The sequence below is a fragment of the Heterocephalus glaber genome, unplaced genomic scaffold, assembly GCF_053883595.1.
Source record: "Heterocephalus glaber isolate CG9 unplaced genomic scaffold, H.glaber_assembly_v1.0 deba00001429, whole genome shotgun sequence".
NCBI classification, from domain to species: Eukaryota; Metazoa; Chordata; class Mammalia; order Rodentia; family Bathyergidae; genus Heterocephalus; species Heterocephalus glaber.
This window is the reverse complement of record NW_028258294.1, coordinates 10,960,927-10,987,868: the sequence shown is the minus strand read 5'-3', so window position 1 is coordinate 10,987,868 and position 26,942 is coordinate 10,960,927. Positions and strand designations below refer to the sequence as shown.

Sequence of the window (26,942 nt, the reverse complement as noted above, 5' to 3'; positions counted from 1 at the left end):
GTAGAGGCAGGACATACCTCGTCAACAAATCTTTGTTGACCATACTTGACTTATTACATTACAAACAGTAATGAACTTGAGAATGGCAAGGTTTTAAGATGAATTTATCCTACAGAGGAAAGAGATTAAAAATGTGTGATCAGAATACTAGAAGAAATATTTTTTCTTTTCTTTTTTGTGTATGTGCACTTGTGAGCTCCACTGAGTTACACTCCAGTCCTTTTCTTTTGATTTCCAAACAGGGTCTTTAAGTCGCCATGTTCATTGGGCTCAAACTTGCAATCTTCCTGCCTCAGCCTCCAGAGTAGCTGTGATTACAGGTATGCACGACTGTGCCTGGCTAAACAAAAGAACTTCTTAAGTATGTGTTTAGAGGGCAGGGGTAGGAATGAATCACAAAGGATATATTAGATGAAAAATTGGGAAAATTCAAATATCCAGAAAATATAGCAAAGGAAAATTTAGTATAAATATATAAAGAATTTTTATGTAATTAATAAATGGCATGTTATATTAAAAGGGATAATAAATATATACATTATGCAATATGATTTTAAACAAGTAAAGTAAAACATGCATAGAAAAAATAAATATATATCTACATGCTATCATGGTTGTTTCTGGAAATAAAATTATAAATGAGGGGTTTTTGCATTCATATTTCCAATTTTTCTATATTGCATATGTAATACTTTGAAAAGTAAGGGGGTTATTTTATTCTTTTTATTATCTTTTTAATCTAAAAATATTATTAAATTGTGATAAACATATCTTCATAAAGTTTCTGTCTCCTTTCTATTTGGTAAACAAAGTCTAGTGAAATGGTGAGCTGGTATAAAAATGATCATCTCTGTTAGATTTTTCATTTTTGTCATTTACTAACCATTATCTATATCTGTATTTATTTCTGTTCTTAAATAGATTAGCACATTATACTGTGGTAAAGGGTTAAGATTTATAATGTCCACCTTGAAGAAAAGACTCATGTGTCTCTGCTTCATCATCGTTTCACGTGTTTAATAAAATAGGCTGAATTAGAAGCTCAGTTTATTCCAACTGGGACAACTAAAGGTAGGTACAGTATTTTCCTTCATTATTTTTGGGTACTGAGAAAACTTTACCAACAATCTTTCTTACTTTGGGTAATTTATAAGTAGATTTTACAGACTAATATACTTTTCCCCCCACACATCTGAAATTGAGAAACAAGTTTCTTCGGTGTTCTTCACACACTAGGAGAAAGAGGTTCCTTCTCAATGACATATTCTGTTCATCTTATCCTAGAGTAAAAAAAAAAGAAAAAAAGAATATGTAAGCAAGTGTTTCAATGAAATTATCTAGCTGAGAGTTACTGTATGGGAGAAGTTCCTGGAAATATTGTAATCCACAGAAAATCTCTCTTAAAAATGTTAGTTCCAACATGCCAATATGTATATAAAATATATGCAACTTTTAATAACTTATACACTAAATACAATAAGATCACTTGTTCTTCACCATTGTTTATATCCTGTTTCATAGGTGAGAAAACTACTTTTGGGGAGGGGAAAATGTGTATGGGTTATCAGCAAAAAGATCCTGACCATAAAGCAGGCATTCACCAAATACTTTCCGGTCCATTTATTCACTGGTTCTTCATGATGAATGGAACTGAGCATCTACTGTGCCAGGGACCGTGCTAAGTGCCAGGAAAACAATGATGAGGAAGAGACATGGTCCCTGTCTTCATGGAGCTTTTGATAGTGTATGAATTCCTGTGGACAATTTAAAAAAATTATCTGTGTATTTTTCTCATCTCATATATTTTGTGCATAGTATCTTTCTTTTTTCATTGATAATAATTAGTCATCAGTCTGATTCATATAAATTGACCAGTTGTGATTATATAGCAGAACTTGATATCAAATGGCAAAAATGCACCTGGTAACTTACAGAAATGAAGCTAAGTCAGTAACACTTATATATTGTAAGATGATCACCATAAGAGCTTTGCATGGGGGTATGAACAGAGTACTGGGGCTGCTAGGAATGTAGTCTGGATGGGTTAGCAATAAGTGGGAGCCAGGAACAAGTCTTTCCTAGATTGTATGGATGAAGGCAATAAAAAAAAATCAAACTTATTTTTTATCGGATGATCCCAACTAATGAACTGGATAGTTTACTGGACTTTTATGTCTTCCAATAAAGGTAATTTATTCTTCAATTAGTCTTATAATTTGAATTTAGGAAACTATCCATCTTTAGATAAATTGTTTTGTGAGTTTTCTCAGAATGATGGTTGTAAAAAAGGGACCTCACTAAAAAAGGGACCTCACAAAATGAGAGGAAAGTCGAGATAAACAGCCCCCCAGTAGGAAAGTAGCCCAGGTTTGGGTTGTATCAACCATTACTCCAGGACAATGAGATCTTTGGGGAGTATGAGTACAGTTGCCTCCTAGGTTCCCAACCCTAATTTCCCACCACACCCCCCAGAGCACTGACATTTGTGCCTATTTAATCACAACCTTCCAAATGGCTCCATTCTTATTGCCCAGTGATTAGATTCTCCGGCTGCCGAGTGGTTAAGAACATAGTTTTGGAAGCCAGATGGACAAAGGTTTGCAGTTTTGGCTTTATTACCTACTAGACATGGGATCTTGGATAATGTAGTATCTCTATGCCTCAGTTCTCTTACTTGGAAAATAGAGATTATAATCCTCATCTCATGTGTTCATATGCGTTACAGAACTATAAAACATTTACTGCCATTCTTGTCACATGGTAAATGGGGTCTACTACTTTATTATTATTAAATCCAGGTCTCTATAACTGGTTCCTGTTTGCTACACAAAGTCCCCTTAATAATATGTTTTGTTTTTGTTTTTAACTTTGTTTCTCAGTGGCTATATTTTCCTGCCCCTGAGCCCACATCCTATAGGTCCATCCCTGGCCTTATCCTTACAGTCACTTTTGCAGTGCTCTCATCTCATTAAGGTTCAATAGACAGCCCAGATTCCAGGTGCTGTTTAGCTCAGGGGTGCAACAGTGCTTCATGGTTGAAACCATGGGCTCTAGGGACAGGCTGTCTTGGTTCAAATCGCCATTCTTCTACTTACTAGTTGAGTGGTGTTGTCTAAATTATTCAGCCTCTCTGTACCTTGTTTTCTTTAACTATAAAATAAATTATAGTTATTTCATATGATTGTAAAAATTAAATAGAATATTAAATATTGCTGTATAAAGAATCTATAATAAGCAGTACTATCCAATGTTTGCCATTATGATTCATATCTTGGTTGAAAGTATGCATACTTAGCTTTTATTCATTTCTTTTACTCAGTATTATCACTGATAGTAGAGAGATTTGGGGGGCTCATGTACCCAGTTGCATGTCCCTACGTTATTTGGATACCATGCTTCCATGTCTAGACCTCTGCCTCCCATATATCTTACTACAAATGACCCTGGCAGAAACTGGCTATGACAATGAGAAATGAGCAATGAGCAATGAGCAATACTTCGTTCCAAGATATATATCTGTTGAGGAGCAGTACATTGGGTCCAGGTGAAACAAGGGAGCCAAGCAAGGCACTTGCTTGTTCTAAATTCCCTCATCTCCTTTTTTCATTTCACTGTAAACAAAGATCATCCATCTAAAAGAAAGGAAAGTTCAAGATTCCCCCCACAGGCTGGCTGTGAGCTAGAAAGTCTTTTATGGATAAGAAGGAAAGAGAAAAGTCAGCAATGTAAGTCTGGTATCGTGTCTGTGTTCTGGGAACACTTCGGTTATCTGTTTGACTTCCACAGTGACGTAATGTGGTTAAACAAAAAGTGACTTGAAAGAAAGAAGGGGGGGTTGACTTTTGATTGTGATCTTTAAATAAAGCATATACCACTGGTTTGTAAACTGCACAGTACCCTCAGGGGCGTCCGTGGAAGTCAAGGGCATCAGGGTCTTACTTCTCAGTCCTCCGTGCCTCGAATAGTACTTGGCTTGTGGCAGTAAACTGTTTCTGCTTGGTAGTCCTGGCTTTAAGCATCCTACAGGGAGATTCTTTTTAATGCTCCAAATCCTTTCCAGGGCCACTGTCAATATTTTCAAAAGCAAGAAGGTGATTATTAGTGTATTCTCTTTTTAGCTCTAAGTGTTTCTTGAGTGTTTATTTGATGATTATATTTTTCAGTTATTGGGGTAGAGATTTATTTTGTTTAATTCATCAAGCCACCCAAGCAAAGTCTTTGTCATTTATTTAACACCCACCCCCACCAGGGATCAAACTCAAGACCTTGCGCTTGCCAGGCAGGCTTGGCGCCACTGTGATACATCCCCAGCCCTATTTAACCTTTTGTTTCATTTCATACATTCAAGTGTTCCCCATGCAATTAAGCCTCTATAGTGCTCTTATATAATTTAACTTGCCCCTAAACAAATACACAAAAGCCAGAATAGGCACACATATAACATGACACAAAAGAATCCAGAATAAATAAAAGTTAATACATAGAATTTATTCAGCCAACTTTATGAATCTGACTTAAGTCCTGCAGTAAGTGGAAGTGTTTCCACAGAGAAGAAAACCAAAAATTCCATATTACTTCATCCAACAGATTCAAGAATCTTCTAGAAGCCACAAACTAATGCTGCTTAAACCTCCTTGAAATAAGCAATAACTCACTGAATCTTGCATTTAAAACACATAACAAAATGCTTGGAAAATGATGTCTACACATTGGTACACAGCAAATTATAGGTCTTGTATCCTGATACAATTCAAGAAGTTTTAGTAATGATTTGCACTGGGCTGTGGTCCATAGCTTATAAGCAGTTACTTAGGTTTCGAGACTCAGTCAATAAACATTTCATGAATTTCTGTACAGAAAATCACAACCCAAGTCAAGTAAACAGGTGAATTCAGTTTAGTTGGCCTAAGTTGTTTTTCTGATTTCTGAACCTACAGATTGTAATGGCGAAGACTCTCCATGGATCCAGGGTTGCCCACTGTCATCGTCACTGATACTTGATCTCTCAACAAAAGTTAGAGCAAGGAGCACAATCTTTGGGTTCAGAGGAGAGCAGGGTTTCATGCTCATGTCTACCACCTCTAACTGTGTGAATTTGGGCAAGTTATTTTATGCCACTATGTCTCAGTTCCCTTATTTTCCAAATGGGGATAATAATATCTACCTCAAAGGATTATTGTAGAATGTAGAGGAGATGAATAGAAAGTGCTTTGTACTCTATAAATGATTGCTATTTATGGGGCGGAGGTTTAGCTCAGTGATGCCAGCATCTACCTGGCAAGCACAAGGTCCTGAGTTTGATCCCTGATTCCTATTTATTTTATAGGAACAATGATTTTACTATCCAATCATGAACTCCAATTGCACTTCCAGTGGTATAGTCACTGAGCTTACCCACCAAACTGAATGTCAATACTTGCTTCTCCAGCCATATTTGGGAATGGAGTAGCTGAAGCTATCTGTCAAAATCAATTTCTTCCTCCTTCAAGGAAGACTCCACAATCTCCTTCTGTCACGACCTTATAAAGATTAAGCTGTTCTTTATATCTAACCTAAATCTTCTCTTGCCATTCAAGCCAGTGGCCTGTCCTGTCTCGTCTAGAGATAGAAAAGGGCTGCTCTCCAGCCCCTGGGATTGGACTTTCAAATTCAGGTGCTCACAAACATTTATCAAACACTTCCTTGTGTGTGACACCCTGAAAGAGGCCAAGGAAATAGACTTGTTTTTGTTTTACATTGTGAAAAGATCTGGTATATTAAAAGAAACTGAAAATCCAGAAGCAGAACTGTGCAGACCAATGGAAATTAGAAGCATTGTATTAGTCAAGATTAAGTGTGCTCTTTCTTATGCAATTATAGGAATAACTAAAGTTAACACTGAACAGAGACAACACCTGAAATGTAAATGCAGATGCTATGAAATACATAAAAAGATTCAAAGCAAAATACAGTTATGCAAAGTATTTAGTGTATTCAGGGATAGAGGTTGCTGCAACAAAGAACACTACTTTTTTTGGATATGATGCTTGGGTGAAGATGTTACAGAAGGTGACACGTTCAAATGGAAAGAAAGAGGTCTAGAAAGAAGCACAGATAGGGGGCTGGGGATTTAGCTCAGTGGCACTGTGCCTGCCTCACAAGCGCAAGGTTGTGAGTTCTATCTCTGGTATCTGCCCCTCAACAAAAGGAAGGAGGAGAAGATACCGGGGATTGAACTTCAGACCTTGTGCTTGCAAAGCAGGCAGCGGCACCACTGAGCTAAATCCCCGGCCCTGACTGCTTCTTTTAAAAGAAACTGAACTCGCTCAGCTCTGGACATGTACATTCCAGGAGGGGGAAAGAAGACAACATGGGGAGCAGAGTCAGCAGGACCTCCATGTTGGCAGACTGGTCTGAAAAGAGAAGGGCAGCAGGCGTAGGGGGGAAGCAAACTGAAAAGAATCAAACTCTTTCCCAGAGTCTTCTAGACATTCTTCTTCTCTCTCATACCTGTAACCCTTTCTAGTTAGAGATCTTCTAGGTCAATTTTTATTCTAAGTTTTAAAATCATGAAACCATGCTATATACCAAAAATTCTAGCCAGGAGGACATAGCCTAGTCGCATATGGAAGATAAACTCACTCTAAAAATATTTTTGTTCCTTTTGGTGGTCTCTGGACTGTGAATAATGAACACAACTTGAATAGCTAGTTTAGAGTTATATGTGTTTCTATACTTCCCTTGTGTAAACATATTCAGAAATTTGACCAGAGGAAGAAAAATTTAAGTAATTTTAATTTATGTTTGGTAACTTCTAGACTCTACAATTATCTTGACATGCCAGCGGTGTGTAGTAAATTCCTTGTGTATTGTAGAAGAATAAAACATTTTTATTGAACAAAATAATAAACAACAAACCTATCTATATTTCCTTAGCAACATTTTACACTTTCTAAATTTGCACTAAATAGTAAATAAGCTGGACTCACAATTAAGTTTCCATGTGTTAAGGCACAAACAGACACAAATTAATGCACTTGACGTACACTTCTGAAATTCATTCCAAAAGGAAATGTTGTATAAGGGGAAAACTAGTAAGCTGCATTAATCAAATTTTTCATGATGTAACCACTGCAGGTTTCAGCCACAAAAATGCACAAGCCCTTGAGAATACTGAATTAACACAATATTTTTGCAAAGTCCCCCAAAGAAGTTCTTGGAGACATAGAAGTAGTTTTTGAATACTGTAAATGGCAAAATAAATGCACTTGTCTATAATGAGTGTCTCACAAGCCTCTCTTTTAAAAAAGTTGTAGGGAGAGGAAATCTTCAGGAAATTGCTGAGAATACATGAATGATGACATTAGCTAAATTCGTCCTTATCCAGAAAGTTCCATAAATTGCCCCAAGTTCTATTTTCATCTGATTAGAATATATGATTTTTAAAAACTTCCCCCTCATGCTGAGAATCTTTTCTTGCAGACCAGGCTCTGAATCCTTATCTAATAGAAATGGGTAAACTTCTGAAACCTGTCCTGCCACAGGTTTGAACCTGGAGGCTGTACTGAGGCTGAACCAGAAAAATGGCAATTATTTTTCCTGAAGAGAACCCTATGCTGTTAGCTAATAAATCAATTTCAAAAGTTTTCCCCTCTGTAAACACAAGCAAATGCTATAAAGATGGACAGAATAATCCTGCATTCAAATACCAGCTATTCCACTAGCCAGCTGGGTGACATTGAGCCAGTCAGTACCCCTCTGAGACAGCTCCCAAACTTGGAAAATGTGCACAAAGAACAGCATATATCTATAAGGATGTTACAGGAATTTTATTTATTTTCATTTGCTTGGGTTTTTCTTCTTTTTGTTTGTTTGTTTGTTTGAGACAGTCTCACTGTGTAGTCCAGATTGGCCTTGAATACACTATGTAGACCAGACTGGCCTCAAATTTCCAATGATTCTCCTGCCTCAGCCTGAGGCAGAGTATTGGGCCTGAGTGTTGAAATTACAGGAATGTATGAAAACTACAGCACCCTGAAAAAGGAGATCAAGGAGGATATAAGAAAATGGAAAGACATCCCTTGTTCCTGGGTAGGAAGAACCAATATAGTGAAAATGGCCATACTTCCAAAACTACTATATAGATTCAATGCAATGCCGATTGAAATTCCAACAATATACATCACAGAACTAGAGAAAACAATCCAAAAATTCATTTGGAATCAGAAGCGACCTAGAATAGCAAAAGTAATTCTAGGCAACAGAGACATGGCTGGGGGTATCACGATACCCAACTTGAAGCTATACTGCAAAGCTACTGTGATAAAAACAGCATGGTACTGGCAAAGAAACAGAACCGAGGATCAGTAGAATAGATTAGAAGATACAGAAACAACTTCAGACATACTCAGTCACCTCATCTTTGACAAAGGAGCCAACCACCCTCTTTGGAGGAAAGATAGCCTATTTAATAAACGGTGTTGGAAAAACTGGATTTCAACCTGTCAGAGATTAAAACTAGACCCATACCTATTACCATGCACTAAACTAAGATTGAAGTGGATTAAAGATCTAAATATTAAGACAGAAACACTAAACTTGCTGGAAGATAAGTTAGGTAAACGCTTAAAGATATTGGCATAGGAAAAGACTTTATGAATAAAACCTCAATAGCACGGGAACTAGCAGAAAGAATCAACAACTGGGATTTCAACTTATTAAAAAGCTTCAGGGGGTTGCTATGGTGGAGCTGCAGCAGTTCCGGGTGCAGGAGGTGGTAGACTCCATGGTGAAGAGTGTGGAGAGAGAGAACATCCGGAAGATGCAGGGCCTCATGTTGGGAGCAATGCTACATAATTCTAGGGAAAAATCACTTGAGTAGGCCTAGTTATCCTGCCTACAGCCCAGCTAGGACATTCTAGACATAATTGCATTTTGGCCTCTGGTCACAACTGAGACCTCAGTGATCCCCCCGGATGCTGCAATCTCCAGGACAAGACCACACCAGTGGGAGATGCCAGAGAGGAACCAAATCTTCATCTGCATAATTCCTCATTGTTCTTAGATTTCCACTGCCCCCCAGGTTTTTGTTACACCTTGTTTATCCCAATGTGGAGTACTGAACTCTATTTTTCACTTGTTACATTTGTTTCCCCATGTACTGAATAAAAAGTGCTGCAAGCTAGAGGGTTTTTGTCTTTGCTGCCCAGAGCAGCACTGATCAGACCCAAAGCTTAGCTTCTTATCAGTCTCATTTTTCTACCTTTCCTGTAATTCGCTGTGTGCTGCCGTGGCTCGCAGGAGACCAGGACTCACTGCAGAGGTTCTGGTAACGTCCCCTTCCCCTGTTCCCTACAGCCTCATGTTCTGGTGCAGTGACAACTGCTGTGAGGACAACCACGCATCCCTATAGCAAGTGCACCAGTGGATTGAGTGCTGCCATTCACCCCTGGCTCAGGCCCAGGCCTTGGTGACCAATGAGCTGGAAAAGTTCTAGGACCTCCTGGCCCGGTGCACGATGCATTGCAATGACAAAGCCAAAGATTCGATGGATGGAGGGAATAAAGAGCTTCAGGTGAAACAACAGCTGGACAGTTGTGTGGCCAAGTGTGTAGATGACCACATGAACCCCATTCCAACTATGACCAAAAGGATGAGGGCGTCTCTCTTATCCATTGGGAAATAAAAATCTTTGCCAGTAGCCATAGGGTTTTAGGGCAGGAAGTAAAACTTATGAATGAAGAAACTAAGGATGACAGCAAGTTTAAGACATTTCACTTGCCTCTGGACCCTGATTCTTCTACATTTGGAAGCTAGAAAGTGAAATGAAAAAAAAAAAAAAAAACTGGTGCTAAAGTTTGGGTCAAAGATAGCACAAAAGAATGTTTTAGAGCCTAAATTTCATGTGGCAAGACTTTATCCTGGCAGTAGAGACCTCCAAGTTACCTGTGTTTTAATACACAGATATTAGCAGGCTGGTAGGTTCCTCTAAGCTGCCTATGACCTAGTGGAGTTGCAGAAGTGTCTCTGTAGCTAATTTCCTATTTACCAGAAATATCACCACACTATTTTCTACTAAGGCATGAAACAAAATTCAGATAACTAACTTACAAGCCTGTAATCCCAGCATTTGGGAGGCTGAGGCACAAGGATTGCCATGAGTTTGAAGCCAGCCTGAGCTACATAGTGAGTTCAAGACGAGCCCAGACTACATAGCAAGACCCTGTCTCAAAAGAGGTGTGGGGAGGGGTCTATACCTTCATTTTGCTTGCTTTTTTATAGGCGAGGGCATGAAGAGGATTTAAGATGTGGAGTTGAGAGAGTAGATGAGAACTCTGAAAGGCTCCTTGTGCATGTCCTTTTCTAGCCATCAGGATATGGATGTGCATGTCTTAATATTCATACACTATGTTTTTCAATCTGGAAACGATTGCAAAAAATGAGTTAGTGTCACACACTATATGGAAAACAGACCTTCCTCATGCTTTTTGTGGCAGTTAACAGGACAATCTTGCAGTGACACTTTTCCCTTGTAGGGTAAAGAGTTTTGACTCTGAAAAACTGAAATAGGAACTGTTGGTTAGTTAAGAGAGTTGTGAAGTACTGAACTTGAAGAAAATGGTTTTTATAGAACAGGACTAAAAGCCTAAACCCAGCACTGTTTTCTTAGCCTCCTGAATTACAGCGTCTTATTGAGGTAATTCCCTGGCAACAGGAAGGTCAAAAAGTAAGCAATTTGAGCTCTGACTCCTTTACCAAATACCGTTTTTGCCTGGGGCCTTTACAACATAGTGTTCCTGCCCCAGCATGGCACCTTATCTTTTGGATAAGGTATGTGTTGTCTTTTTACCAATTTATTACTTTAAATGATAATATAGCCTGTCAGCTGTGTCAAGCCTGTGATATATTTTCCTAGTGGTTTGGTCTCATAATAAGTTTCATTGTTTCCTCAAAAAAAAAAAAAAGCTTCTGCACTGCAAGAGAAACCACCAACAGAGCTAACAGACAACCTACAATGTGGGGAAAATTTTTTAGCAGCTGTACCTCGCACAAAGGACTACTATCTAGAATATATAAAGAACTGAAAAAAATCAGTCTCCCCAAATTCAAATTCAAAGACCCAATTCAAAAATGGGCATCTGAAATGAACAGACATTTCTTAGGCAAAGAAGTAAAAGCAGCAAATAAACACATGAAAAAATGTTCAACATCACTGATCATTCAAGAGATACAGATGAAAACAACACTGAGATTCTACTTCACTCCAGAAAGAGTGGCTGCTATCAAGAAATCAACCAATAAAAAATGCTGGTGGGGGTGTGGGGAGAAAGGAACCCTTCTCCATTGTTGGTGGGAGTGCAGACTGGTGTGACCACTATGGAAATCAGTGTGGAGATACCTCAAAGAACTAGGGCTGGAGGTCCCATTTGATCCAGCTATTCCACTGCTGAGTATCTTCCCAAAAGAATTAAAAGAATCGTACCACAGAGATATATGTGCACTCATGTTTATAGAGGCACAGTTTGTAATAGCTAAAGCTTGGAAACAGCCCAAGTTCCCATCATCTGGAAACTGGATAAAGATGATGTGGTGTTTTTTTTTAATAAAATGGAGTACTACTCAGCCATAAAGAATGAGAAAGTTGAGTCATTTATAGCTAAATGGATGCATATTGAGGCCATACTCTTGAATGAAATAAATAGGACACGTGTAAATACCGAATAGTTTCTCTAGTGTGAGAAACTGAAAGTGTAAATAAGGATTAAAAGGATTAATAATGAATAATTGGTATTTTGAAATAGGAAAAGGTTCAAAGGGGTAGGGGTGGTGGGAGGAGATGGGGAAAGGAAAGAAGGGAAAGGAAAAATTATGAGAAAAGAAAAAAAATGGAAACGAAATCTATGTAAATAGGGAAGGGTGGAGGGGGTGAGGGGCACACAGGGAATGGCAGAAAAAAAATGAAAACCAAGATACATCATGTACAGGTACAAGCATCCAATGATAAATGTAAACGTATTGTATACCTAAAATTTACCAATAAAAGAATTTAAGGAAAAAAAAAGAAATTACAGGAGTGTACCACCATACCCAGCTGTTACAGGAATTTTAAAACCTAATTTATAAACAAAGCTCAACCTGTCAAGTGCAGAAGGTATTTCTGTGACAGCCATTAGTATATTATCACCATCATCATTACTTCTCATGCCAGCACTTAATGCACCCCACTGAATGCACATATCTGTAGGCTAGAAGCCTCATATTCATATCCAGAACACGGACCAGTAGCCAGAGAAGGTGCCATACTTTTCCAGCTGACTCTCAGTATTGGTAGCCCTGAGCCAGCCACTGGACCCTCTAGATCAAGATCTGCAGTGACACGCTCCGCCTTTAAATATCTGACGACAGTTATGGTTCCTCTTCTTGGAAGATACATTTTGTAATGCCCACTCAGAATTCTGTACAAAACTTTTAGGGACTTGAGTGGCTCCTATAGAAGCTATCTATAGATGTTAGGAGTAAGTATACTTGAGTGCAGAGGTAGGCGCTTCTGAGCCGCCGTACCACTGCTCCCAGCACAGAAGAAGGGGCTTCTGGGCCACGGACCACTGTTCCCAGCACAGTGGAAGGGGCTTCCGGGCCGCCGTACCACCAGTCCCAGTGCAGAGGAGGTGAGTTGTGCGGGCGCCAACAGCACACCCTCCAGCAGCTGCCCCTACCCCCCCCCCCAGGTTGAAATGAGAAGACAGGTAAACAAGTCTCAAAACAAGACTGCCAGATCACCTACAGCAACCACAAAGGGAAATGAGATGGAACACTCTGATACTCAACCACCTGGAATCCCTGAACTGGCAACAAAAGAGGATCTGGAAAAATTGAAATCAGAAATAATTTGTCAGATAACAGCAGAGATTGTGCCCACAGTGCAATACATGATTAATAAATCTAGAGTGGAGCTGAGGAACATGATGGAATCCCAACATAGGAAAGAAATGGAATCCATAAAACAGAGGCAAACAGATTTCGAGGAGAATAAAAACTCCACTGAAAGTCTACACACCAGAATGAGCCAATGTGAGGACAGAATTGCAGATATAGAAAATAAGATTTCAATTAGTGACCAGGAAAAGAAAAATTGCTTTAAAATTGTAAGGGACCACAAGAAATCAATCCAGCAGCTGCTAGATGATGCAAAGAAGAACAAAATAAGACTGATTGGAGTCAAGAAAGAAACAGGAGAGAGTGCAGACAACATAAAAAAACTGTTCACAGACATAATGGCAGAAAACTTCCCAACAAGGGGAAAAGAACTTGACATACAGATAATTGAGGCATATGGGACTCCAACTAGCCTTGATCAAAAAAAATCTACACATAGGAATATAACTGTTAAGATTCCAGAAACTCAACAGAAGAACAAAGTTCTACAAGCAGTTAGAAAAAAGAAACAAAACACATACAAAGGAAAGCCCATCAGAATCACAGCAGACTTCTCAATGCAAATCCTCAAGGCAAGAAGAGCTTGGAGTGACGTATTCCAAGCCCTAAAGGAAAACAGCCTCCAACCGAGGGAGATGTACCCTGCAAAACTATCTTTCAAAATTGATGGAGAAATAAGATACTTTCATGAAAAGAGCACCTTAGGAATTTCATGAATACTAAACCAGAACTCCAAAAAATTTTAGACAATTTCCTAGGGAAAGACAATGTAGATCACAACCCCAGGAAGCCCAGCACAATGAATCCATCAGGCACTACAAGAAATTAAATGTAAAGTGGGAGACTCCAACAAAAAGAAAACCTCATGACAATGATAAGTCAATACATATCAGTTATAACCATCGATGTTAATGGTCTCAATTCACCAATCAAAAGAAACAGACTAGCAAAATGGGTCAAGAAGCAAGATCCAACAACATGCTACATTCAAGAAACACACTTAATTCAAAGAGAAACTCATGGACTGAAAGTTAAAGAGCAGAAAACAATACTCCATATGACAGGAACCTGGAAAAAAGCAGGAGTAGCTATCCTCTTTGCAGATCAAGTGGATTTCAAACCAACAGATTAAGAGAGACAAGGACAATATATCCTTGTAAAGGAAACAATTCAACAGGAAGAGATGACAAACATAAATATATATGCCCCAAACACTAGTGTGCCCAACTATATAAAACAAATACTAACATATGAAAAATCAAATAAGCACGTAGACGGGGGCCTCAAAATCCCACTGTCACAAATAGATAGATCAACTAGACAAAAAATAAGCAAATAAATACTAGAAGTCAACCAAACTCTTGAATAAATGAACTGAACAGATGTTTACAGGGTGTTCCACCCCACAAAATCAGAATACACATTCTTTTCAGTTGCACACAGGTCATTCTCCAAAATAGACCACATACTCGCTCATAGAACATGTTTAAATAAGTGCAAAGGAATTGAAGCTATCCCCTGTATATTATCAGACCATAGTGCAAAAAAACTGGAGATCAATACCAAAAGAAACTGCAAGAATTTCATAAACATGTGGAAATTGAACAACACACTTCTGAATAACCAATGGGTCACAGAGGAAATTAAAGAAGAAATCAGACAGTTCCTACAATTAAATGACAATGACAATACAACATATCGGAATCTATGGGACACAATGACACCAGTCTTATGAGGGAAATTCATAGCAGTGAATACTCATATTAGGAAAACAGAGCAAGCCCAATTAAACACCCTGATGCTGAACCTCAAGCTTCTAGAAAAAGAAGAGCAGGACAAACCCAAGGCTCATACAAGGGAGGAAATTATAAAGAGCAGAGCAGAAATCAATGCAATGGAGACTAAGAGAATGATACAAAAAATTAATGAAGCCAAGAGTTGGTTCTTTGATAGAATAAAAAAAATTGACAAACCCTTAGCCAACCTTATCAAAAAAAGAACAGAAAAGACCCAAGTCCATGCAATTAGGAATGAAAAGGGTGAAATTACAATAGACCCAGCAGAAATCCAGAGGATCATCAATACCTACTACAAGAACCTATATGCCAATAAGGTGGAAAACACAGAAGAAATGGGCAGATTCCTAGATAAGTGTGAATTACCAAAGTTGAACGAAGAAGACCTAAAAATTCTAAACAACCCAATATCAATCAATGAAATTGAAAATGTAATTAAAAACTTACCAACTGAGAAAAGCCCAGGTCCTGATGGCTTCACTGCTGAATTCTACACAACATTTAGAGAGGAACTACTGCCACTACTGTTTAAACTCTTCAATGAAATTGAAAGGGAAGCAATACTCCCAAATTCATTCCTGGAAGCAAGCATCACCTTGATCCCCAAAGCAGAGAAAGACCCAACCAAAAAAGAGAACTATAGGCCAATCTCACTAATGAACATAGATGCAAAAATCCTTCATAAGATACTGGCAAATAGAATGCAGAAGATCATCAAGAGGATCATACACCCTGACCAAGGGGAATTCATCCCAGGGATGCAGGGATGGTTCAACATATGCAAATCAATCAATGTGATACAGTATTTCAATAGAGCCAAGAACAAAAACCATATGATCATCTAAATAGATGCAGAAAAAGCATCTGACAAAATCCAACATGCATTTATGATAAAAACCCTACAAAAAATTGGAATAGATGGTCTCTACTTCAATCTGGTAAAAGCCACCTATGAAAAACCAACAGCTAATATCATACTAAATGCTCAAAAACTGAAATCATTCCCACTAAAATCAGGAACAAGACAAGGATGTCCACCATCACCACTCCTGTTCAATATAGTTTTGGAAACATTAGCCACAGCAATTGGACAAGAGAAAGAAATAAAAGGAATAAAGATAGGAAATGAAGAAGTCAAATTGTCATTTGCACATGACATGATGCTCTACATAGAAGACCCCCAAGAACTCCATCAAAAGTCTTCTAGACTCAATAACCAAATTCAGTAAAGTATCTGGATACAAAGTCAACACAAAAAACCAATAACTTTCATCTACACAAACAACAGACTCACTGAGAGAGAAATAGGGCAAAGAATTCCTTTCACAATAGCATCCAAAAAGCTGAAATACCTAGGAATCAACCTAACAAAAGAAATCAAAGACCTCTTCTGAAAACTATAGCACTCTGAAAAGAGAGATTGAAGATGATATCAGAAAATGGAAAGACATCCCCTGCTCCTGGGTAGGAAGGATCAACATAGTGAAAATGGCCATACTTCCAAAACTGCTATATAGACTCAATGCAATTCCAATTGAAATCCCAGCAGCATATTTCATGGACCTTGAAAAAATTGTCCAAAAATTCATTTGGAACAAAAAGAGACTCAGAATAGCAAAAGCAATTCTAGGTAACAGAGACATGGCAGTGGTTTCACAATCCCCAACTTGAAACTAAACTACAAAGCTACTGTGATAAAAACAGCATGGTACTGGCAAAGAAACAGACCAGAGAACCAGTGGAACAGATCAGAAGATGCAGAAACAACTCCAGACACACTCAGCCACCTCATCTTTGACAAAGGAGCCAAACACCCTCACTGGAGGAAAGATAGCCTCTTTAATAAATGGTGCTGGAAAAATTGGGTTTCAACTTGCCAAAGATTAATACTAGACCTATATCCCTTGCCATCCACTAAACTAAAATTGAAATGGATTAAAGATCTAAATATTAAAATAGAAACACTGAACCGGCTGGAACAGAGGTTAGGTAGAACTCTTGAAGACATTGGTGTAGGAAAAGATTTTATGAACAAAACCTCAGTTGGCCATGAACTAGCACAAACAATCAACAAGTAGGATCTCTTCTTACTAAAAAGCTTCTGCACAGCAAAGAAAACCACCAACAGTGTGAAGAGACATCCCACAATGTCGGAAAAAGTTTTTCCCTCTGTTCCTCAGACAAAGGTCTATTATCTAGAATCTATAAAGAACTTAAAAAAATCAGACCTTCCAAATTTAAAGACCCAATCCAAAAATGGGCATCTGAAATGAACAGACATTTCTCAGACAAAGAAGTAGAAATAGCAAATAAACATATGAAAAAATGTTCAACATCACTGGTCATTCGAGAGATGCAAATGAAAACAAGGCTGAGATTCCACCTCACTCCAGAAAGAATGGCTGCTACCATGAAATCAACCAATAACAAATGCTGGTGGGGCTGTGTGGAAAGAGGAACACTGCTCCACTGTTGGTGAGAGTGTAGACTGGTGCAACCACTGTGGAAATCAGTATTCAGATACTTCAAAGAACTAGGACTGGAAGTCCCATTTGACCCAGCTATTCCCCTGCTGAGTGTCTTCCCCAAAGAATTAAAAGAATCATACCACAGTGGTATATGTGCACCCATGTTCATAGCAGCACAATTTGTAATAGCTAAAACTTGGAAGCAGCCCAATTGCCCATCAACTGGAGACTGGAAAAAGAAAATGTGGTTTTTTTAATAAAATGGAGTAGTACTCAGCCATAAAAATGAGAAATTAGAGACATTTATAGCTAAATGGATGCACATTGAGGCGATACTCTTAAGTGAAATAAATAGGACACACATGTAAATACCAAATGGTTTCTCTAGTGTGAGAAACTGAAAGTGTAAAGAAGGACTAAAAGGTATAATAGGTAATGTGAAATAGGAAGAAAAGGGGCAAAGGGAAAGGGGAAGTGGGAGGGGTCGGGGAAAGGAAAGAAGGGAATGGAATTAATATGAGAAGATGGAAACAGTCTTTGTAAATAGGGAGGGATGGAGGGGTTTAAGGGAGAGCAGGGGAAGGGGCAATATAAGAACCAAGAGAGATTATGTAAAGGTGCAAATTTCCAATGATGAATGTCATTATATCGTATATCTAAAATGTACCAATAAAATAATATTTTTTAAAAAGGAGTAAGTATACTTGATCCATTATCTTTCCCTCTTTATGTAATGTTTTCCAATTAGGCTTTTGTCCTTGTGAGTTCAAGGAAATTGCTCTTCCAGATTGCAAATAGTTCTCTTGAATGTCAAAGCCAGTAGCCTACCCATTATACTCATCTGACACAACTCTTCACTCTTTTTTAAAACACTTCTTCAACTTGGTCTCTAGTCACCATGCTCCATTCCTGGTTTTGCTCCTACCTCTTTGACCAATTTCTCCCCATCCTCTTTGCTGATTCTCCTTGTGGCCTTCAAAATTTGGAGAACCTGCCCCCTTTATCTACACTCTCACCTTGGGTGATTGTATTTAGCTGTATTGTACTAATGACTCCAAAAGTGTATATTTCTAGTCTTTATTTTCCCCCTTAAATCCAAAAAGCCTACTTGACTCTACATTTGGATGTTTGATAGGCCTCTCAAACTTAACATGTCCAGAACTGAGCTCAATCTAATTCTTTACCCCAGACTTTTAAAAACCTACTCATAACTTATCTTCTACATATCAAGAAACAGCACGCCCTTTCACCCAGCTGGTTAAGTCAAATGCTTACACTCCATATAAGTCCATTGGCTAATCCTGATGAACCTACGTATGAAATATAGCCTCAGTCGCACAGCTGAGTCAGGACCCAAGCCCCCACCATCTCTCACAGGCCTAGCAAAAGCTCCTGTGATAGCTTCTACTGTGGTCCCCTTTGTCTGTTCTCTACACAGAAACCAGAGACACTGTTTACAAAATAAATAGCCACACCTCACCTCCATGCTCAAGATTCCCCAGTGGTTTCTTATAATTCTTAAAGTAATTTTTATTCTCATATCACCTGGTCACTTCTCTGATCTTCTATACTTTTCCAATCTGGTTTAGTCACACAGGCTTTCTTGATACTCTAGAACATGCCAAGTCTATGTCCACCTCAGGACCTTCCTGCTTCATCCAGACCACTGAGTGTCTTTTTCCTTCATTTGGGTTTCAGTTCACATGCCACCATCTCAGAGAGGCCTTCACATTCCACCGGGTTAAAATAGAAGCCACTTCTCCTTTAAGTCACTTCTAATCCTTTCTACTACTTCCTTTTTTCTGCCTTATTTTTTTTACCATTACCTGAAGTGACACATTTATCTGTACACTCCCTTATTGACTCTCCTACTAGAATGAAAGCAACCTGAGGATACTGACTTTATTTTGCTTAACACAAATCTTTGCAAAAGCTATGTGATATAGGCATTAAGGCCTCCATTTTAGAATAAGTAACAAGATTTTGGGGAGGTTCTTAAATTTGTCCATGGTTATGCTTTTTAAGTAAGTGGCAGACCATATTCCAAATTCTGATCTGACCAAAAATCCTGTTGACATTCTATTCATTTTGGTGTCCAATGACCCAATATGGCTAAGACCAGTGGATTCTGTTTTGTCCTTTACTAGCTTGAAATCTGCAACATTTAACATGGTTGACAGCTTTTTCCTCAAACTGTGTTCCTTCCTCAGATTGCATGATATGAAATTATCCTGGTTCTCATCTTCTTTGGAAATTCTCATTGTCCTTGAAGAACTCATTTTACTCACGGCTCTCCCCATATATTTATGTTGACCTCTGGTGGATGATATAAAAATGCAATCCAGTCTCTATTTTGTGTAAGTGATATTTAAAAGATTTCCTAGAAAATCAGTGTTTACTTCCTACTCACTTAAACAGTCTCACAACCAAATGTATCCAGTAAGAAGGATACTACATACAACTAGTATATAGTTCTGTATGTAATCTTTAAAAACAATGAAGATAAATCCAAACTATAATAGAATAGAGTTATAAAAAAATTTTAACCACCTAGGAAATAGTACATATAGGCTAGGTTTCACAGCTGAAATGTAGTTCATTCTGCTTCCATTCATGGAGTTCAAAGTAGACTTTAATACTTCCTTGAGACATTGTTTGAGTGGATTTGGTCAAGTCAATGGTCTCTCATCCTGTAAAAGCAGATGATATGAGAAGACCCAAAAGCTGTTTCTATAGCTAGTTTAGAAATGTAGGGCTGGGGATTTAGCTCAGTGGTTCCAGCACCTGCCTTCCAAGTGCAAGGTCCTAAGTTTGATCCCCAGTACAAAAAAAAAAAAGAAAAAAGAAAGAAACGTAAAGTGGGCGTGTGCATCATGGACTTTGAAATAATACACCTTTGAGCTTGCAGCACTTGCTCTTAGAATCCTGAGGGAATCTGAGACCCTCCTCCCCAGAGCAATCCTCCTCAGAAAATATGAAATTCTCTGAGCATAGGAGTCCTGTTTTTTTTGGTACTGGGGATTGAACTCTGGACCTTGAGCTTGCAAAGCAGGCGCCAGAACCACTGAGCTAAATCCCCAACCCCAGGAGTCCTATTTTAAATTCTTGCATTTCTGCTAGCAATTGCTGGTACCCAAGAGCATTTCAATAAAAACTTGATAATTGAAGAGCATGAAATATGCACTTAATAACCACTGAGAAGGAACCATGAAAATGAGGGGGACTAGCAGTTTCAAAAGTACATCTTGGGGAGTTCTGGGGCTCCCAGAGTATATCTGTCCTCACATGAATCCCCCAGTGAGTGCTGTCAGTGTCCAGATCATGCAACTTATAAAACTCACACATTCTGTGTTTGTGGGATGAAATCTTAGAATGACTTGACCTGTTTAAACAACTTAATTTTTCTGGGTCAGTAGTTGGCAAAGTGTGTTCTCTGAACCAGAGGCATCAAACTTTACTTGGCAGAAATATAAATTTTTAAGCCCTACCCCAAAACTATTGAGCCAGATGCTCTAGGAATGGGGCCAGCAGCCTGCTTTTAATAAGATCCTGGGTAATTCTGATACAATCTAGATATTAGGAGTCACTATTATTAGCCATGCCTAGATTGATAAGCTGAAGATGTCACTGTGTTTTACAAGCATATGAAAAATTCTTTGCTTGTCATTAAATAAAGATAACACTATAAAAAATGGAGCAGCAAACTACAAACTGATATTTAGCTCAGTTTTCTAAATATAAAGGTTTATTTGGACATAGGCCAAATAATTAGAGAAATTCAGGAATTTCCCAAGAATCCATTACCCATTTTTTATTTTTACAGGTATAATTTTGTAATAAATGCTGCCATCAAATAGGTAATTCCATATTCATTTCACAAATATACTTCATTTGTCACTGAGATTACCTGAAGGTGGGTTTTTAATGTGGCATTCATCTCTCTTGATATAAAGTTCTTCTTCCAAAACTTCCTTAATTCTCTTATGTGGCTCACAGTATAAAAATTTCTTCCCTATAAAGCATTAAAAAATTGGTTACTTATCATAAATCCTGCCCAACTTTCTAGCCATTACACCTATATGAATAACTTTTTTAAAAGGCACATCATTCTATATATGTATCAGACAATTTGCCCTGCAGATGCTATCATGGAAAGATCTCTTCCATTGCAATTTCTGGTTCTTTGGGGATTTCATACTTTCATGTAATTCCTGATCTTGTAGGGTAAGTTTCAGGTTCCTCATTTATGTATTATGAAGAAATATATGGGCCAAGGATTTGGCTCAGTGGTGCTGCGCCTGCCTCACAAGCACAAGGTCCTGAGTTTGATCCTTGGTACTGCAAAAAAAAAAGAAAGGAATTTCCTCACTAGCTTCAAGAAGACTTTCACTCATTTAGTCAATAAATTCTTACTAAAGCCCTACTCTGCCAGGCAATTGGCTTAGAGTTGAGGACAAAACAATGAACAAGAAAAATATGAGCAGGGAGCTTGCAATTCAGGCACAGAATATAGAATGACTCCAGAATTTTTTTTTTTTTTTTTTTTTTTTGGTACCGGGGATCAAACTCGGGTCCTTAGCTTTTGAGGCAGGCGGTGGAACCACTGAGCTAAATCCCCAGCCAACTCCAGCATTTTTAAATCATTATTTTAAAAATCAAATCTGAATTATAGTTGTGAACCACTTACAGACACTTAACGACTTCTTCCTGCCCTCTAAATTTGGCCCTAATTACTGCTACACTCAAAGACTGAATTATTTGTTCTAAATACCATAGCTACATTTCTTTACTTTCTTTCTTTTTTGTTTTTCATTTCTTTTTTTTTTTAAATTACAGTTTTACATTTCTTCTGCTCACCCCAGAGGACAGAGCTCGAGGGGAACAAAAGGGCCCTGTGCTCCCTGGCCCTGCCTGTCTGTTCTCACTGCCAGCCTCTGTCTGTTGCTTTCTGGGCTCCAGCCAGGTGGCCCTTCTGTCTATTCCCACCTTTGTACATGGCATCTTCTCTGCCTGAACTGTCTTGCTTCTGATTTTTTTTTTGCCTGTATAATGTCTACTCAAATTCTATGTCTCAGCTTAAATATTAGTTCCTCAGGGAAACTAACTCCTTGACTCCACAATCTAGAAATGTCCTTTTCTCATAATACTCTCCTTTTTTCCTTTCCTTTTCTCTACTGTAATTTGCACACAGCTTGGTTTTACTTACATTCATTTTTTGTGTAGCTATTAATTTAATATCTGTCTTCTTTACCAGACCATAAGCACTATAAGAATGGGAAGGCTGTATTTCAATTTATTAGAGCCCTAAAATAGAGCGTGGCATAATAACAGATGTTCAACAAATATGTGTTCAGGTAGAACTAAGCAGAGTTGGTTAGACAGAGCTCTAAATAAACAATATTCTATGCACATGTCTGCCAATGCGGCCTTCTGAATGTCAGGGACCAGTGGTCCTAGTCTCAGTATCCAATTCAAGGAGCCATGGAAAACAAATACTTTAGTTATTTAAAACTTGGTTTCAAACTCACAATGACATGGCAAATGTCTCATCTTTTCCAGACCAACCAATAAAAAAACACAAGTGAGTCCATTAGACCTGAGTTGAGTCTAGACTGTCCCAAAGAGGGCAAGAGACCTGCCGCCCCAGACCTGCCCTGGTGCATTCCTGGTCATAAAATAGACCTAGTCAGAAGGACTCAAACACACTCTCAGACACAGACAAGGTAGAATTAGATACTTTTAGGATCTCATTCTTGTTTTGTAAAAGTTGAGAGTCATATAAATGAGGGTTAAGTGTCAGCATTACTTGAACCTAACTTTGTTTTAAACTTTTTTCTGTAGAATCATGCTCTTCAGGGAGACAAGGATTTAACAAATATGGCTAGGAGGGAAGCAAAGTCTATAACGGGAGAGCAGAGAGAAGAGTTACCTCTTTAAATTCAGGTCACCTGACAAATTTCAGCTTTGTTGCTAAGAAAGCAACAAAGGAACTCACTAAAAGTGATTTGAGGAACTGTGAAAATTTAGAGTAGTAAGGGGCTAGTATGGGCAAATATCTTCTGCTTAGAATAAGAAGAAAGGAAGGAGGGATGAAGGGAGGGGAAGCAGGGAGAAAAGAAGAAAATCTGCAAACTATCACAGCTGGATGTTGATCTTCAACATTTGGAGTGTATGATCAGCAAATGGCTTGTATATATAAACAATGAGGAATCGTGATCATTAAGTGTTCCAAAGTAGTGGCAAATACTGTTATTCTAGACTTTCTTTTGGAACAATGTTATTTCAGGCTTTCTTTTGTTGAGAACAATTGCTAAAATTTTTTTAGTGTTATTATGCCTTAGGCATCCTACATATATTATTTCCCTTTCTCCCAATTATCTGTGGGCAAGTATAATTATTTCTATCTTATAGTTAAAGCAAATTTTTGAAATTTTTTTACTTTTTGCATGAAATTCATATATGTTACCTAGAAAAATTCGAGGAACAAGAATTTGAAGAGAACACATTTCATTATGTTCCATTGTTTTGGGTGTTCCAAAAATGTATTGCTAGACATGGTTAAGCAAGTGATTTCCTAAAGTCATAAAAACAAGAGGCCACACCCACCTGACTCTCCCACACCTCAGGAGTTACCAACTTACTAAATTGGGAGGAACCTTACATTTCAATAGGCATTTGATAAAGCAAATCTGTAGATGACAGAATGCCCATGACAAAGATGCTATATAACAGATCAAGGGCTTCTAAAGACTACTTGGTCCTGTTGAAATCACCATGTAATTTGCTAATTTGGATAAAGGAACTACCAGCAAACTCGCCAGTTGTGAGAATGGCATAAACATGGGTGAATGGTTAAGTTGCAAAATCAGGCCTTAAGAGCTACTTCTATACCTGGAAGAAAGTGCAAAAATCCATAGGGTGGTTTTGGTAGAGATAAATATAATGACTTGTATTTAGGATCAAACAAATCAAATACGTAAGAATAGAACTGAAAAGGCCTGAACCAGATCTATTCAGGCAACCAGAAATGCAGAAAGGAAGAAGACAAACTAAGGATTATCATAAATTGCATTTGTCTAATATGTTAATACAATGTCTGGTAAAACAGCAAATGTTATTTTGGATCCACTTAATAGAACTATAGTGTTCTGATCAGGAGAATTATAGTTCCATCACACTACATAATCAGATCAGACCTAGAATACTGGGTTCAGGAATTCAATTACTAGACAGTGTAGGAAGAGGTCAGCCAGAATGGTGAGAGCACTACAAATGATGCTAAAGGTGGCCTTACTTATAATAAATTTAGTGTTCAAATAGCCTCTATATAGTTCAGGAATATCTACATGGGAAAAGCCCTCTCTCTATTAGTCAGCTTTCCCTTCTCTGGGACAAAATATACTAGCCCAACTTGATAAGCTGGTGAGTTTGGACACCTGCAGTAACTCATTACTCCTTTCCCTGCAACTTGCCCAGCTTGGCATGCAGTTCAGACTCAATAGATGTAGACTTGGTGACTGAATGATTAAGTCCACCCTTCACTCCTAGAGCCATAGGACCAAAAAAAAACTTTAGATAGTAGCATTTAATGGGGAAACTCGCAGATAGAATTTTAAATAGGAATAATGAATCTGTATTACTTAAATACACTGAATTTAATGACTCTAATTAAGTCCTCAGCATGCTGTTAGTAACAAAAGGAATGAAGTATGGTAGTCACAGTGGGGCTGATGGTGAGGGAAGAGGCCCCTTTCTTGGAGGCACTGAGTCTGTGACTACTTTTTGATGAGGTCTCAGGAGAGAAAGGCACATGGTCCACCGAATCCCAAGTACTGAGGATTTCAGCCCAACACTCCCTCCTGGGGCTGGCTAGTGCCTAGGGAATCTGGAAAACCTCCAGCTGCTCCCCAGAGATGCAATCAAGGAGGTGCTGCCGAAGAGTTGGAAGCTGCTTGCATTCCTTTTTGGCCCTGTTACATTCACCATCATTCCTTAGCACCTGCTGAAGACCTGTGGTTGCAAGAGACCATGAAATAGCTGTAAATTCACAAAACAATGGGTGAGCACAGTAACCTGAGCAAGATTCAAGTTATAACCCCATCAGATGTGGTCATTATTTGAATATTGTTTGTATGTTTGGTAGGGCAAAGAGGAAATGGCAGTATGTTAAAATGTGGCCCCGTAATTGTGAGATTCTAAAAGAACCAGGTAATAATTTATCAATTTAAGAGTCTAAGAGATGAAAGTTGAAGTGTTTTAAGTTATTTCTCCAGCTCTGATTGAGCGAGGTTGTAAATTATTTCCTTTCTTCTGTTCTATACTTCAAATTCCTGATCTATAAAATGAAGGAATATGCAAAATGATCTGCATGTTTCCCTGGGCGTTTATACTCATATACATACACACCTATTATATATATACATATATATATATATATGTATATATATATATATATATAAAATGTACATGTAAATGTGTGTGAATCATATATGGATATATCTATATCTATATAATATTCAAACTAATGCCACTACCCACCCATTAAGTGGAAGGTGATCCTGGGCTCAGAGGACTTTTGTGAAGGAGGGCTTAGATGGGACGCTTTCTGCCACAGTAACCTCACCTTTGCCTCTCTCTGCCAAAGCGGCGCCTCCCTTCTCCCCGCCCAAACCAAGGCGGCTTCAGCCAGTTTCATTCCAGCGTCCCCCAGCTTCGCTTCCAGTCGTTCTCCACATCCCACCTCCCTCCTTTCAGAGAGCGGAACTCACACTGTCTACGTGGCTCCTGGGGAGCGCCGCCGGGCTCCCCGCGCACTCTACCCCCCAGCCCTGTTGGCTGCCGAAGCTGCTCCTCATCGCGGCCAGCTTCGGGCTCCGCAGCGGCGGTCACCACCAGCGCTTCCTGCTGCCACATGGCGCGGACTCTTGGCATCTACAGGCAGCCAGACTTTCTCAGCTCTGCGGAAGCTGCCTGGCAACGCGAGGCGTCTTCAGTTGCCATAGCGACATAGGAGGCTTGCTGCTCAACTTCTGGCCTCAAGTCCGACCTCCTGCGTGTCAAAGGTGCTGAAATTCTGGAGCTGCGATTACTTACTGACCAAAGTAAGGGGCCTAGCATTAATCTCTAATTTTTCTCACACCAGCTCTTCAAGAGAGGCTTTTCAGATCCCTGATGAGGAAACGAAGTTCAAAAACACAGGAAAACCTCTCAGGCCACACAGTAAGAAGTGGTGAGCTGGAATGTTAACTACAAATGCCTAATTCCAACATCGGGGTAGGTCACTGCCCAGAACAGAAAAGGTGTGGAGGGCGGGCAGGTACTGGGCAGGTGAATTCAAGATATGGTCTCGGTTTAACCAATGTCACACCTGTTGCATCCCGTTGCCTGCTACACGCAATGTGATTGAATAAATGAATATTGAGGATTCTCAACTTTTGGATTGTAAATTACTATTATTAAACAATTATAGCTTCCCAAATACTTTTGTATTCACAATCTGTTTCAATCCATATTGCTACGAAAAAAAAGGAAGAAAAAATAAAGGTATGAACTCAACAGGACAGATGTATTTCAGAACAACCTGAGAGGGACACCGCTGGCACTTAGACCAGACCAGTAACCCCGACAGGCTATGGGGACTTTTATAGGCTCATGAGCATAAAAGGGAGCTGTGAAAGGAAAAGGTCAAAATGGAACTTTCGAGGGGAAGGTTCAGTGGAAAAGAGTTGTGACTACCTGCCAGGGACAAGGCCTGAGAATGTAC

At 38.8% G+C, this 26,942-nt stretch overlaps 1 protein-coding gene and 1 pseudogene across 4 annotated transcripts; one reads left to right on the top strand and one right to left on the bottom strand.

Moving 5' to 3' along the window:
* Nucleotides 1-586: 586 nt before the first annotated feature.
* CUNH11orf97 (chromosome unknown C11orf97 homolog) lies at nt 587-26,124 on the bottom strand. 4 transcript variants are annotated; one of them, XM_021252670.2, is made up of 4 exons: nt 25,948-26,124; nt 21,087-21,191; nt 3,898-4,065; nt 752-1,280 (listed from the first exon to the last, which is right to left on the bottom strand). In XM_021252670.2, exons 1-4 carry the CDS (start codon nt 26,108-26,110, stop codon nt 1,276-1,278), a joined length of 441 nt encoding a protein of 146 aa, XP_021108329.1. In that variant the 5' UTR covers nt 26,111-26,124; the 3' UTR covers nt 752-1,275. The 4 variants fall into 4 exon arrangements, with proteins under 4 accessions (XP_087068425.1, XP_021108329.1, XP_012923908.1 ...); XM_013068454.3 differs by having other exon boundaries at nt 758-1,280; nt 3,940-4,065; XM_087212298.1 differs by lacking the exon at nt 752-1,280 and adding an exon at nt 1,388-1,754 and having other exon boundaries at nt 3,940-4,065.
* LOC101710374 (TIM double twin CX3C motif protein-like) lies at nt 8,720-9,664 on the top strand (annotated as a pseudogene).
* Nucleotides 26,125-26,942: the final 818 nt, after the last annotated feature.

Coding starts and splice junctions, on each gene's coding strand:
- CUNH11orf97 (XM_021252670.2), bottom strand. CDS start 26,110: ATGCCAAGAGTCCGCGCCATGTGGCAGCAGGAAGCGCTGGTGGTGACC. Junction 21,192..25,947: donor CCAGGAGCCACGTAGACAGT/GTGAGTTCCGCT, acceptor AATGCTTTATAG/GGAAGAAATTTTTATACTGT. Junction 4,066..21,086: donor CATTAAAAACCCACCTTCAG/GTAATCTCAGTG, acceptor AAATATTGACAG/TGGCCCTGGAAAGGATTTGG.